Here is a 14,372-nt window from a genome sequence, read left to right on the forward strand (position 1 = left end):
CTTAACCCCAAAATTAAATATTTTAAATATTTACACGCAAAACTGTGCGACAACCTGTGTAGTTCATTCAACTACCAGATGAGGGTGGTAAATGACAATTTACATAATACATTAATAATACAATTGATAACCCTGACAAAATTTAGTATTGAATTTTTGTCTCAAGCCAAATATACTGAATGTGTAAGTTTTAAAGCATTTGTTTTTCATTTTTCTTCTAAATGTCCATGACCTAACTTCTTGTGTGGAACAGATTTATAGTAGAGTTGGACTGAATGCATGTCTGGCAATTTATTTGGTGTATTAAGTGCTACAAAAGCATGTGAATTGCTCCAGGGATAGATTGAATAGATACTGAGAGCAGACGGCAATATATGATTACATGTCTATTCAACCATTTTAACCAAATGATGAAACAGGTCTCTTGCTCAAACCAAAAAGCCCACTGCAGCAGCTGAGGGCAATATCCAGACACTAAAAACCTTTCACTCTCTCTCAATTGCTGTTGCTTCCTCTCCAGGGCATTATGAACACTTTTATCGCAGAGATAAACGGAAGAGTGCATCCTCTCCACATCTCTGTAACAAGTCTATAAAGACTGAGGGGAAAAGGTTCTTCACCCTGTATTACATTTAATGTCCTTAAAATCTTCAAATAGCCAATCCACAATCAGGTTACTATGAGAATTAAATAGTTAAAAGTATCCATAGGCCTACCCCTTCATTTTATTTCCTCCACATGTTGTTATTTTGCAAATAACAAATTTATGATAACTTTGCAAATTTATTAAAAAATAGAAAAACGGAAATATTACTTTGCATAAGTATTAAAACCCTTTTCTGGGAAATTTAGCTCAGGAGCATTCCAATTTCACTTGTGGAGTTAACCTGTGGCAAATTCAATTAAATGGGTTTGATTTGGAAAGACACACACCTCTCAATAGGTGAGTCATGACGCCTTGGTTAGAGTCATGACCAAGAAGCTGAAGGTCACTCTAGTTGAGCTCCATGATCATACAGTTGTTAAGTGTGTCCCCAGCTTAAGACAATGCAAGAGTGGTTTATAGACAACTCCGTGAATGTCCTTGAGTGGCCCAGTCAGAGCCTGGCTTGAACCCAATCGAACATCTCTGGAGAAACCTGAAAATGTCTGTCCACCGACGGTCCCCATCCAACCTGATAGAGCTTGAGAGGATCTGAGGAGAAGAATGGCAGAGAATCGCCCAATGTGCAAAGCTTGTCGCATCATACCCAAAAAGACTTGTAAGTACTGTAAAGGTGCTAAGTACTGAGTTAAGGATTTGAATACTTATGCAATGTACTTGTTCGAGTTTTTCTTTTTTAATAAATTTTCAAAGTTGTCACAGATCTGTTTTTTGATCTGTGTATGGATTGTAGATGGATTTTGGAAAAACATTTTTTAACATGATTTAAAATTATGTTTAAGTAGATTAACATAAGGCAGCAACATAACAAAATGTGAAAAAATTAAAGGGTTTGAAGACTTCTTCAAGGCACTGTGTACATTGTACACACATTACATTTACACAGTATATGTATATATATATATATATATATATATATATATATATATATATATATATGAGAGAGAGGGAGAGAGAATAGCAATACATGTACTTTATTTTATATATATATATATATATATTATATATAAACAGTACATATATATGGTGAGAGAGAGAAAGAGAAAGAGAGAGAAAATGGGAATAAATTAACTTCATTTTAGTGACCATATTCACATTTTACTGCAGTCAGAGCTTAACATAATTTCCATTATTTTATTATTTGAGCTGTATAAGCATTTTCAAAAAAGTGGAGACACACAAAAAGACACTTCTGTCTCGTTAAACTAGGAAATATAATTTATTGCATAAAAATTATATTTAGTTACAGTAAGAAGTCTAAACATTTATGTACAGTATGACTTTACATCATTACATGAAGACTCAAAAAAGACTCCTGACTTCTTTTGTACCTTGTTTGATATAAAATAACATCTGAAAAAAAAAAATAGGTTCAGCCACACTTGAGTATCCATGAACAGCAACTACCATCCAGAGAGAAGCAAAGCCCATTAAGCTTCACATGTGAAAGGCTCAAAGGCGTTTTCTTGTTACATCGACTGAGAGATGACTGGAGACATTTCAGAGCCATTTAAAAGCTTCAGAGTTCACAATCCATCAGGGATTTTCAATGTTATTTGCTGTCTTCGTAATGTAGAGGGTTAATAATATTCCTCCGGACAAACTTCTCGTTGTTCATTGTGAGGGCGCAAGACAGTGACGGCCCAAAAGCTTCCAAAACAAATGAGGAGAACGGCACAGAGGTCACGGATCCCTGACCCCCAATTTTTGTTTGCATTTATTACGGCTGAGAGGCCTAAGAGGTCCACTTTCCCCCAGCTTAGATACAGCAGTGATCAAAAGAGGGAAAGTAACAAGATTCCCATTCCACATACTTCATACAAGAGACATCAAGACGTCCACAGATTCACTTTTTGTTGTGCACTTGCATAGTACTCATAATAGGAAAAGGGGATAACAGATATGATGAAGCCTGTTCATTCATATACACTGTAGCACTGACGGATAGGTTGGTGCAAACAAGCTCTGTCACACTGTAATTTTTCATCTCTCTCTCTCTCTCTCTCCTCACACACACACACACACATCTAGGTTATTTAATTCACACCTATCCAGGCATGGACATATACTGCACATTTCCTTTTGTTTTGTTTTGTTGCCAGACAATTCAACACTTGTGAAGAAAAGGTCAAAAAAATAAAAGAAATGGACCAGCATCCACTTCAAATGATTATATGACTTCTGATAATAAGTAGTACGTGGCTTTCAGGCTTACTCAAGGGAAACCCATTAAAACCCGAAAGTCAAAACAGACAATAAAGAGCAAGTGGGTCATACTGCAATCAACAGAGCACTTACGCCACCTTTCAAGGCTACTATTTATAATTTAAACAGCACGACTGACTGGCATCAAAACCTGAAAAGGGCTTTCTGCCATTCGCACAATTTCATACTCTTTAACCAGTGCAGCATATTTGCGGTAGGCTACGCTTTCCCAAGAAGGATCAAAGCGTATTTAACCTCAGCGTAACATTTCAATTCCATTCCATCTCAGTTTCAATGACCAAAAAAAGTCAGCTCTTACTTGTGAGGTACATCACAAAAACCTTTTAATGCAAGCTTTAACTGCTATCGTGCCTCTTTTCAGTCAGAGACGAATGCAACATTGCAGCAGTTTAAAAAAAGAACATAACGGCAATTACGAACAGAAGAGTGAAAAACTGTTATCCGCAAATAGGGATAATAACTTAAAAAAGTCCGTTCCCTATAGGAAACTAATATGAGTTTACCAGAAAGCTCTCCTGCATTACAAATGATCGACTGAATATAAAAAAGAGAGATAACGGAGGCTAATGGAACTATGATCAGAGAAAGAAAAAGATTGGTCCTCTGCTAACGAGAACGCACAAATCCATTCCTGTATGCTATTTCAAAAGACACACACAGAAAAACGATGCTTCAAACTAAAGTAAAAGTGAAGCAACTCTCCGAAGCATGTGGTTTGTTTCAAGTGAAATTGTTATGAAAGCTGATTTTAGTGCAGATGATTTTAGCTCCTTTTTTTTAACTGCCTTTTTTCCACCTTTACTCTTGTTTATTTGTATGCGAGCACGTTTCCTGAGGAGCTTGGCGCACTGCTGTTTTACCGGACACAGAATCTCAGTGTCTTTAAGCATCTAGCGGTCGCTAGGAAACAAAGCCAGCTGCTCGATGTGCAATTGCGTTAGATACTTCATACTTTCACACTTGCTATGTGTAGCAGTGTGTATCAGTTATGATGCAACTATCATTTAATCATGAGCTGATACCAGCAAATGCACAAAAGAACTGACTTCTTTTTCAAACAACATCTCTATTTTGTGATTGCAGCATCATCTCATTTGCTACATTTAGATATGTTTTATTCAAAGATCATCCAGAGCGCCTGACAACAGCTCATACGCGTTGCAATCCTTGGAATATTCTGCATGAGCACAAAGGAACTGAGGTAAAAGGCAAGTTGTAACGATGTACTGGAGTGCAGTTTCCATCCACTTGCATTAATTCTAGGTTTTTAGTGGCGAACGTGTCCCTTTTCACACTTTTTTGATTGGCCGATCAGCAATCTCCGTCCGTCGTCATGACAACCAAGACCTCACTCTTGCCCATCTCTTCAAGAGCTGTCGCCAAGGAGACCAGGTCTGCGTCACCCTGGTGACAAGCTTCCCAAAGGTCTAGCAGCACACCTGTGGGGCTGGGTTTGGTTGCAAAGTAGTTCAGATACCTGAGGGAGAAACGTGGAAAGAGATGAAACCGTTCTCACTGTCTACGTCACGTGTATAAATAAATATGCAGATTTTTTTTGGTGCCGTGAAAGATCCATGCAAAAAAATACCTGTCAAAGCCCAGGCTGCGAGCCAGCATTCTCCAGTCGCAACCGCGTGCGCTGGGGGCATCCAGACTGGCACAAATTTTCTGGCGTATGGATACGGGCAGTCGGAAAGCATACTGGCCCACTTGAGATGAAGGCAGACACGAACCGCCTGCTGGCAATGGCGAGTGGGGAAGCAAGGTCTGAAGAGCAAACGCACAAACACAGGAAAAGTCGTCAGAGCCAGATACTATACATTATTTTCAAATCATTCACTAGTGACTTGACAATAGGTCCTGCTGTTTTCTGTACCTCTTGGATGTCGGTGTTAAGCTGGAATATCTGTCCCTCGCCCTCCACCTGTCTGACACAGATCTTGCAGGTGAGCTGGGAAACCACCAGGCTTCCTCTCTCCAGACTGAAGGTGCAATGCAACGGCCGCTGACTCCCACTCCAAATGTGATAGAATGGGATTTCCTGGGACCATACACACAATTAAGAGGCAAATTTTTAGTGAAAGGAACATCATGAATTACATCTGAAGATGCTCAAATGGGTAACATTTTAATAATACTCCTACACAATTTTGTACATATGCCATTCAAAAGTTTTAGATCAGTAAAATTATTTTGATGTTTTTAATAAAAGTCACTTATGATCACTAAGGCTGCATTTATTTGATCCAAAATACAGCAAAAACAGAAATATTGTGAAATACGTTTTGCAATTTAAAATAACTGTTTTCAATTTGAATAGATTTTAAAATGCAGTTTATTCCTGTGATGGCAAAGCTGTATTTTCAGCATCAATACTCCAGTCTTCAGTGTCACGTAATCCTTCAGAAATCATTCTAATTTGCTGATTTAGTTTTTAAGAAATATTTATTATTATTATTATTATCAAATATTATCAACAGTTGTGTGCAATTTTTTTAAGGATTCTTTTATGAATAGAAAGTTCAAAAGAACAGCATTTAATTGAAATCGAAAAGCTTTTGAACCATTATAAATGTATTTTTGTCAATTTCATGGATCCTTGCTGAATAAAAGTATTAAGATGCAGATATTAACATATTAAGAGTTGACGGTAACCACTTAAATCCATAGTATTTTTTTTTCTATATGGAGGTCAATGGCTAAGGACAACAGTTTGATTACCAATATTCTTCAAAATATATTATTTTGTGTTCAACAGAAGAAAGAAAGTTTTGAACAGCAAGAGGGTGAGTAAATTATTGGGTGAACTATCTCTTTAAGACCGTCTTAAGAACTAATTTGATCAACTAGCAGATAGCCAAGGTGTAATCAGTTATACATTTCCGTTTCAAAAGTAGACCAAACTACATTTTATGTAACATTTTAAGACTAGTCTAAGCAGTTTACAGTACGCAACCGGCCACAGGTGTTTGGTGGAGAGGGATTGAAAACTAAGAGGGATTTGTGACAAAAATAAGGAGCAAGTTAATACATTAAACCAAACAAAACAATTCTAAATTCTAACCATATTACCAAAAATAATCCAAAATCTCTCACCTGATACTTAGCCAGGAGTTTACTCCTCCAATGCGAATGAGGAATGTCATGAATTGATAGCCGCAGGTTGTGGTAACTGTCCTTAAAGAGGAGGGGTTTGGGATCCTCTAGTAAAACCCCTCCCAGACTTCGCTCAACTTCTAATACTTCCTGCAATAAGATAAAGACAAGATTAATACTTATTATATATTTTCAATCCAAACATTTTATTGGCAAAGTAAACTTGGGAAGGCCAATTAAGTGGGACAGGCAGACTGACCTTAAGTGCATGTGGCGTGTCCTGTATACAGTAGACCCTCAGGCTGTAGTCCAAGGAGAGGCATGGGGCCCGAGGAGCAAAGAGGGCCAACTGCAGTCTCTTACAGGCTGGTCGAGGGGGAGCCGACTGTCCCACCAGACCATAGGTCCCCAGCTGCTCCATCAGAATATGACAGCTGTGTTCCTCCACCTGTAGGTAGCAGGGAGACGACAGACTCTCATCTCCCACAGTTAGCACCTCCTAGTGGATGGGAAGAAAATAAAAATGTTACACAATGGCCTGGGCTGAATCCGAAATCGCCCCCTAAACCATCATTCAATATTTCCTATGTTAGTCCACTAATACTGTTTACTTGAAGAAATGAATAAAAACAAGTGATTTCGGACAGCCTACTTCAGTTGTACACTCGTTATTGTAGTGCAATATGGGATTGAATAAGTGCACTCAATAATGGTTTCGGACACCTCTACAAATGGTTTTCCCTTCAAATAACGCCCTATTTGAGGGTATAGGGGCGATTTCAGATCCAGCACTGGTTTCACGGACAGGCCTTAGATTAAGTCAGGATTAGGCTTTAGTTCATCTAGGACATTTAAGTAGGTTATATAAACATGCCTTAGGAAAAAAAAAATACTGGTGTGCATCTTGAGACATAACTATGAGACAAAGCAAGTTGTTTTTAGTTAAAACAGCTCAACATGCATTTTAGTGCTTAAGCCTTGTCTGTGAAACCGAGGGTATGTCTAATGATGTGATGTCTGTCAAGATTATATACTATCCTGATTTAACCTGTCATCCATTAACACTCATTATTCCTCTTGCACTTTCAATTACCCAACCTCATCCTTCACTGATTCTCTGTCATTATCCAATGATCTATAGCCATTCTCATTTTTCAGACATTATGCTCACCTCCCAGGAGCCTTGATGGTTCTGCATTTTGAGGGTGAGGGTCCAGTCTGGGGGCTCTAGCTGGGCACAGTGAGGCAGACTGAGGATTACAGGTCTGCTCAGCAGCATGCCGGAGGGTCCACAGCTCACCACCGGACTCAATACCGTCTGACTACCATCTGATGGCAACCTGACACAAAAACAAAGCAACAGAGGTGAGCAGCCTGACACCCATGCAACTCAAATTAAGTACATCATCAAAAACGCAACATCCCAAATTCTGTCCTCCTTTATTTTGAGGAATATTAGATTAGAAATGGTTTGTCTAATTCGCTTATTTTTATCCTTTTGCCACTTGTACTTATAATGATAGTGGAAAGGAAAGATTGGGAAGTGGGATACAGAAATGCAGAATGCCAGATTCAAACTTGTGTCGGCCACATGAGCACCAAGGCTCACTGTGCCAAAAAAAGACATGCTAAGCCAGAGCTACGGCTCTAATAATATTTCTTTATAGGTTTTGAGAACAATTATGGCACCTACAAATGGTGAGAGGAAGACAAAGCTTGCAGTCTGAATGCTCTGAAGGCACAGCAATATGTATATATTTCATATTTGACAATAAAACAAAAACAGTAAAATAAAGAAAGAAGAAGAAAAAAGAGAGAGCCTCAGCAAAAAAGTCAGAGCTCAGACAACGATTCAAGACATATTTGTTTGTTTGTGTTTTTCTGCTGTGTCAGTTTTGAAATGTTATTTCTTTTCCTAATGCTGCCACAGGGGTCAAAGCTTTTCTGCAGTCAATATTGCTCTGCAAGGACTGTCGAGATGTTTTGAACTGTTTGCAACTGCACAAAGTGACAGATAAATGCAAGTGTTATAAGTCGGGAAATGACAGTGGGATGGGGGCGGGGCACTGAGAAACTGTTTTAAGTGGCTGACTTACGTTGTTTTCTCCCATTTGTTTATAATGAGATACATCTCGTAGAACTTGCCCTGAGGAATCGTCCCTGGTGGAACCAACAGGCTCACCCCTGGCAGGGAGAAGCGGGAACAGAGGTTAAAAAAATAAAACAATATACATTTTTAATTAAATTCTTTCAGTATATAATTGCAGTATTTTTGCACTGTAATGTGAGCTATAATTTTAATTAAATATTTTTATATTGATATATAACAATGTGTGTGTGTGTGTGTGTGTGTGTGTGTGTGTGTGTGTGTGTGTGTGTGTGTGTGTGTGTGTGTGTGTGTGTGTGTGTGTGTGTGTGTCTATATAATGTAATTTAATCATACAGAAGAAGCTCCGCAGTGATTTTGTTTTACTTGGATCAGGTGTGGGCATGCAAAATAAATGTTTGTTGGTACAACAAACTAATAAATGTATCTAACATTAGAGGACTTGACCAACAGAAGTGGAAATTATTGACAAAAAATAAAAAGCCTATTACCTTTAAAGTCTATTACCTGTATTAGGGATGGTGAGACGGCCACCCAGGGAGCCCAGTGTGGCGCTGGCACTGTGACTGGGCTCCCTGGGCAGTGTATGCCCACGGTAGTCTTTAGGTCCAGAGCCCACGGTCTTCAGGCTCATGATCTCCCCGTCAGTAGAGCCCGGGCCTGGTGGTAGCTCGAGGGAGGACATGGTAGAGGAGTTATACACCTTTATCTTCAGGCTAGGAAGTGGGTCCAGCAGGGGAGACGTGGTCATGGGGATCTTATGCTGAGAATCCAGGGTGGCCTGCTGCAGCGCGAAAAGCGGCCCACGAAAGGTTCCGGCACTGGCTGTGAGGTCAGGTGGGGCTGTCGGATGCAGTAGGTGTGGATTATCTAACAAAGTAGAGAAGCGAAAAGAGAGAAGGAAATGTTTCTGGCTAGCTGCAAAGTTGCAATAGAGGATTTGCCTAAGAAATGAGGGTATTAAAGGGTAGAGGATTTAAAAGCATACCATATAAACAAGTTACAGCAGATTAAATACTTTAGAGAGAGCAGGTGACAGCAGGATATAGGATTAAAACTTAAAATTTATGGGGGGAAAAAAGAGAGTTTATAATAGGTTTAAAGGGGTTGAGAGGAGTAAGAATGAAACATTAAAAAAAGCGAGAAAGAGAAAGTGAGGAAACACGGATGTCTCACCCTGTCGTGGCGGTTTGTAGTTGCCAGGATGGAAGGCTGCAGTAAGGGCCGATGACGAATCTGTGATTTCACCGTGGAAATGGCGGCAGCTCCGACGATAGACCAGGATGCCCACACACAGCATGAGGATCACGCTCAGCAGCAAAGCCCCCACCAGCCCTGCGTACACCATTACACCAGCACCGGAGCCAAGAGCTGAGACACATACAGGTACAGATTTACTCATACATACAAACATGTCACTGGTGTAAATAAATACATTATGCAACACAAAAATGTGAACAAAGGAAAATAAATAGGTTGGAAAAAGGAGAAGAGCTTAATACCCAGACTTTAAACTATCAGCATAAAGTCTTGCAGCTTGTTCCGTTCAAGAGATGCCCACTGAACAGAATGTAAAGAGACCAATCGCAGTTTTTGTTTTGTTTTTATGCATCATTTACAGAGGTTTATCCACCTTATTTTTAACTTAAGTGCGGGTGCGACTATTTGTAACTTGAATGTGCGAGGCTTCCAGTGTCATCCGCTTCATTTTATTTTTAGCCGTGCAAAACAGCTTATTATGCAGCTTGATATTGTAAACTGGTATTTCTTATGCTATTTTAATTTATAGTCGTAATTATAAACACTGGTTTGTAGCACAAATAGTTTAACCATTTACTGCACTTTGTTATTGTTCTAGTTATTTACCTATAGACCTTAATCAGGGTGGTGCCATATTTCATTTTTGACAGGAATGAAGATGTTGCTGTGAGGGATAGAAGTACAGTGTGTTTAATGGATTGTAAGGTTGTTTAACAACATACCGATTGTCCATCTGACGAAACATCTTTCCGAAAAAAAAAAAAATTTCAGTAGAGAAAAACTCAATACAATACTTTTAAAAGTTGTGAGTTATAATAGAAATAATGTGATCTAGGACCTTTATGCAGTGCTTGACATTGTACAGACTGTAAGTCTATCCCTCACAGCCTCAATTTCATCCGCTTTAAACTCGATATGGTGTCTAACCTGCCTGAAGTCTAAAGCGGCTAATGTATTGGAAGTCTCACACATTCACAGAAAACAGCTTACTTCTGCGTTATAGTCTGCGCAAAATAAGGTGGATATGCAATACTTTAAAAGTTTTTTCCCCAGGAAGTTACATAGCACCGGCCAATCATCAGATTGTAACTGGTGATGCTTGATATTTTGTGGTCAGTAAACAGATTGTGGGTGGTCTGAGGATAATAAAAAGGGTCTGAAGAGTTGGGGGTGCTGTAGATCTAAGTCCACTGTGGGACTCTCTTCCCTGACTCCTGATCCCTGTCTCTTTTTTAATTCATCCATTGCTGAATTAAGTACTATATTTACATACCTTAGTATACTATAAAAAGGCTTTAGGAGGAGAGTAGAGATAGAGGTGATCACATAAGTACTGCACTTAAGAGACATAGAGGAGAGAAAATGAGGAAGAGTGTAGATGCGTGTGAAGACTGAGAGAGGGCAAAAGGTCTCAAGTGACGGGACGGAAGTGAATCTGACAGCCATCTTAACTTATTATAGCAAATGGAACCAAGCCGAATTAGGTGCGTTATTTTTTGGTGATGAATGTCACATTGGTCTCAGAATATTAGCATCACTTGAACAGTAAGCTATACTATTGATCGCTCTGGGCCAGTATGATGCACAGTCATTAACTTCAATGTCTTCAAAAAGCACTCTATTTCTGAACCAAGGCTGCATATGTATTATACATCATTTTCCTGGAAGGCGTATGCACATTTTCCTGTGTGTGTGTGTGTGTGTGTGTGTGTGTGTGTGTGTGTGTTTATAAATTGCATAACTCTACATATTATACTGAGCAGGAAAACAACCTCTTACTCCTGAAAATGATATTTAAACAGTAATCAAGAAAATGTAAAAACCTATATAGAAGCCAAGCCAATTAAATCAAACAATATTTGGTCATTTTAAAACTCTCAGGTTATTACTATGTTCACTTGTTCAGTAGGTGCTCCATGTCAGTTCCAAAATATTGTGACAGTTGAATCAATGTACAATTTTAGTGAATTTTAGTAAAAATTATATTTATTTTATATTTAAATGGACAATCAATTAAATTGATAAAATAAAAATTAGTAATGTATTAAGAAAATTAATAAATATATAATCATAAAAAACAACTCCCAAAGCTGCACAAAATGTCTCATGCCTGTAGATAATTTTAAAATGGACTGTTTATTCAATCAATCAATCAATCAATCAATAAATCAATCAATCAATCGATCGATCAACCAGTCATTCACCAATAATAATAATAAAAAATGCCAAAGCTGTAAAAGGTGTCTGTAGATAATTTAAACATAGACTGTGAGGTTCTGTCCACTATTTCATAATCTCAATTCACATGTTTTCACTTCATTTCACATGGCTCTGTTTTATCATGCAAGACAAGTGTGCTGCGTATCTAGAGATGAACAGGAAAGAAATGACAGAGTGAAACAGAACCCACACAAACACGCACATATCATACATACAGTATATTGCATTTTTTAGATTAATATTTCCAGTGGCTTTTTCATGGCTTTCTCAGACACAATCACATAAGTAGCCAGGCACACAGATGGAGAGGGTGAAAAGGGGATGCAACAAAGTTTCAAAAAAACAAAAAAACACTGTTATTAAAATGAAAACTTACGATGGCTTGAATGTTCAATAGAAACCTTTTTATCTGTTAGAAAAAAGGCAAACAAAGAAAAAAGAAAAAAATGAACACAAGGATGGATGAGCAAAGTTATGAGCATGGATCAGAGATGACTGCAATTGAAAGTGGAACAAATAATCAATAAATGCAAATACAAGCAAACGAAACATCAAACCATAAACTTTGAAATCAAAGGTTTATGGCGGGCAGAGCAAAAGTAAATATCTTACAGCTCTCAAGGGATAGTAGGCACTAGAGGAATCATTTGTGAGGATATATATATATATATATATATATATGAATGTGTGAGTGTGTCTATACTGCATTATTAATGCTGGAATCTGGGTTGTGCTCCAACTTTAAGTCCAGACAGGCCGCACTAAAACGTCCAGTCTGCACTGTGTTCTGGCTGAACAGTGTGTGCATATGTGAGTGTGTGAGCAAGCTACTGAAGTTCTCCTGAGAGTATTCAATGCTGTCAGCTGTGCTCTTCCAAAACCAGCCCTGGGATGAGCACCCGCTGTCAAGATGAATCTGGCTCACCGTCACATGACTGATGTGTTTCTTCACTTGCTAGTATTAAAGTACATTTTGTCTGACTGCCCAAACCTCACCGTTTACCCTCCTGTCCATCTGTGCTCGCCCGGAGCCCTGTGCTAACTCATTTCTGAGGATGTGAGGACCAGCATTATTTTAATACTATTTAAATACCATTATATGCTTTTTTAATTTTATGCTGTTTTCATTTAAGTTAAAGTTTGAGTAATTTTATAGTGTCTTTTGCAATTTTTATTAGTTTAAAAAAACTAATAATTTTTTTTATAATTTTATTTCAGTTTTAGTTATTTTAGTACACAAAGTTAAACTAAATAAAAAGAGAAAATGTTGCCTTAGCAACTAGCTGAAATAAAATATGTTTACGTTTTTTATATTTAATTTAATTTAACAAAGGTTTTAATTTATGGTTTTAATTTAAGTTAGCTATAATAACCCAGGCGAGGACCAGGTTCATATCTGTCACATACTCATTAGAATGGTAGAGTCACATTCCAAAAAAACGTTGTCATTTTGTCATGATGATGATGATGCTGGGTCATGTGACTTACTGCGGGCACACAGTCCCTCTGTGCAGTTCTTGCTCTCCATCATGCTGCCGCTGCAGTGACGTCCTCCGTTACGCGGTGGGGGCGCTTGACATTCACGACTGCGCCAGTGCGTGCACTCCGTCCCACACGCGGACCACTTGGCCCACTCCGTCCAGCCTCCATCCACTGGGAAAATACAAAATCAGCGATTACGCAGGGGATCATGTGTGAATCTGTTAGTAGGGGGTTATACAAGTGTGTCATGTAAAGTTGTGACAGATGTCAGTCTTCACCTGGACAGAGGGTTGTGCAGGTGACTCTTTGGAATGGTGGGCCGTCACAGAAGGCTCCTCCATTGAGTGGTGCTGGATTGGTGCAGCTGCGTGTTCGTCGTTGCCAGCCCCGGCCACATTGAGCATTGCACTCTGACCACTCTGTCCAGGATGACCAACCCCCACTCACTAAGGAAGGAAAGCCAGATACACATATACATATCATGAGACATGCAGTTTGATCTGAGCACAATGGAGCCTTTTAGCTACAGTAACTGGACTATAAAAAAAGAGAGAAAAAAACAAGCAGCAATGCAGAAGGAACCACTTTGAGCCATACGGCAGGATAAGATGGACAAGTGAGTTGCATATTATATCATACGTGAGAGGGAATGTACAGTCAGCCAGATATTATCATCACATAAACGACCTGGACCCCAATTTGAAGCAGAGGGTCTTGAAACATCCTGAAGGAGTTTATTTTGCAACAATGACCAGAATAATGTATTTTGTCCCGCATAGTACACAGGTGTTCACCAAATAAATTAATAAATAAACATGAAATATTGATTTTGTGCTGAAATATTGTTATGGACACTACTGTTTCAAAAGCTTGGGGTTGTTAAGATTTTTTTAAGGTTTTTGAGAAGGAGTCTTTTATGCTCACCCAACGATGCATTTATTTGATCAAAAATACAGTGAAAACTGTAATATTTTGAAATATTATTACAATTTAATTTATGTTTTCTATTTGATTATATTTTAAAATGTAATTTATTCCTGTGATGCCAAAGCTGAATTTTCAGCAGTCATTACTCAAGTCTTCAGTGTCACATGATCCCACAAAAAAAATCATTCTAATATGCTGAATATTATCAATGTTGAAAACAGTTGTGCTTCTTAATATTTCTGAGGCAAGCGTGAAACATTTTTTCAGGATTATTTTCACAAGAACAGCATTTATTTTAAATCTTTTGTATGTCTTTATTGTCACTTTGTTTTGATCAATTTAATGCATCCTTGCTGAATAAAAATATACATTACTTTTATCTTACAGATC

At 38.4% G+C, this 14,372-nt stretch overlaps 1 protein-coding gene across 4 annotated transcripts in view; it reads right to left on the bottom strand.

Moving 5' to 3' along the window:
- Positions 1 to 1,859: 1,859 nt before the first annotated feature.
- Positions 1,860 to 14,372, bottom strand: part of unc5b (unc-5 netrin receptor B) — a 63,894-nt gene continuing 51,381 nt past the window's right edge. Inside the window, exons 6-17 of one of the 4 annotated variants that reach the window (XM_077236868.1) lie at positions 13,334 to 13,501; positions 13,062 to 13,226; positions 11,950 to 11,982; positions 9,270 to 9,464; positions 8,601 to 8,963; positions 8,083 to 8,170; positions 7,158 to 7,326; positions 6,246 to 6,485; positions 5,987 to 6,136; positions 4,767 to 4,931; positions 4,479 to 4,657; positions 1,860 to 4,367 (exon numbers count right to left, since the gene is read on the bottom strand). In XM_077236868.1, coding sequence (XP_077092983.1) covers positions 4,202 to 4,367; positions 4,479 to 4,657; positions 4,767 to 4,931; positions 5,987 to 6,136; positions 6,246 to 6,485; positions 7,158 to 7,326; positions 8,083 to 8,170; positions 8,601 to 8,963; positions 9,270 to 9,464; positions 11,950 to 11,982; positions 13,062 to 13,226; positions 13,334 to 13,501 — 2,081 coding nt within the window. In that variant the 3' untranslated portion in view covers positions 1,860 to 4,201. The remainder of the gene's footprint in view (positions 4,368 to 4,478; positions 4,658 to 4,766; positions 4,932 to 5,986; positions 6,137 to 6,245; positions 6,486 to 7,157; positions 7,327 to 8,082; positions 8,171 to 8,600; positions 8,964 to 9,269; positions 9,465 to 11,949; positions 11,983 to 13,061; positions 13,227 to 13,333; positions 13,502 to 14,372) is intronic. The other 3 variants (XM_077236869.1, XM_077236870.1, XM_077236871.1) reach the window with 3 other exon arrangements.

Source organism: Siphateles boraxobius, unplaced genomic scaffold (assembly GCF_051911475.1).
Source record: "Siphateles boraxobius isolate OS27281-9 unplaced genomic scaffold, OSU_SipBor_1 20, whole genome shotgun sequence".
Taxonomy (NCBI): Eukaryota; Metazoa; Chordata; class Actinopteri; order Cypriniformes; family Leuciscidae; genus Siphateles; species Siphateles boraxobius.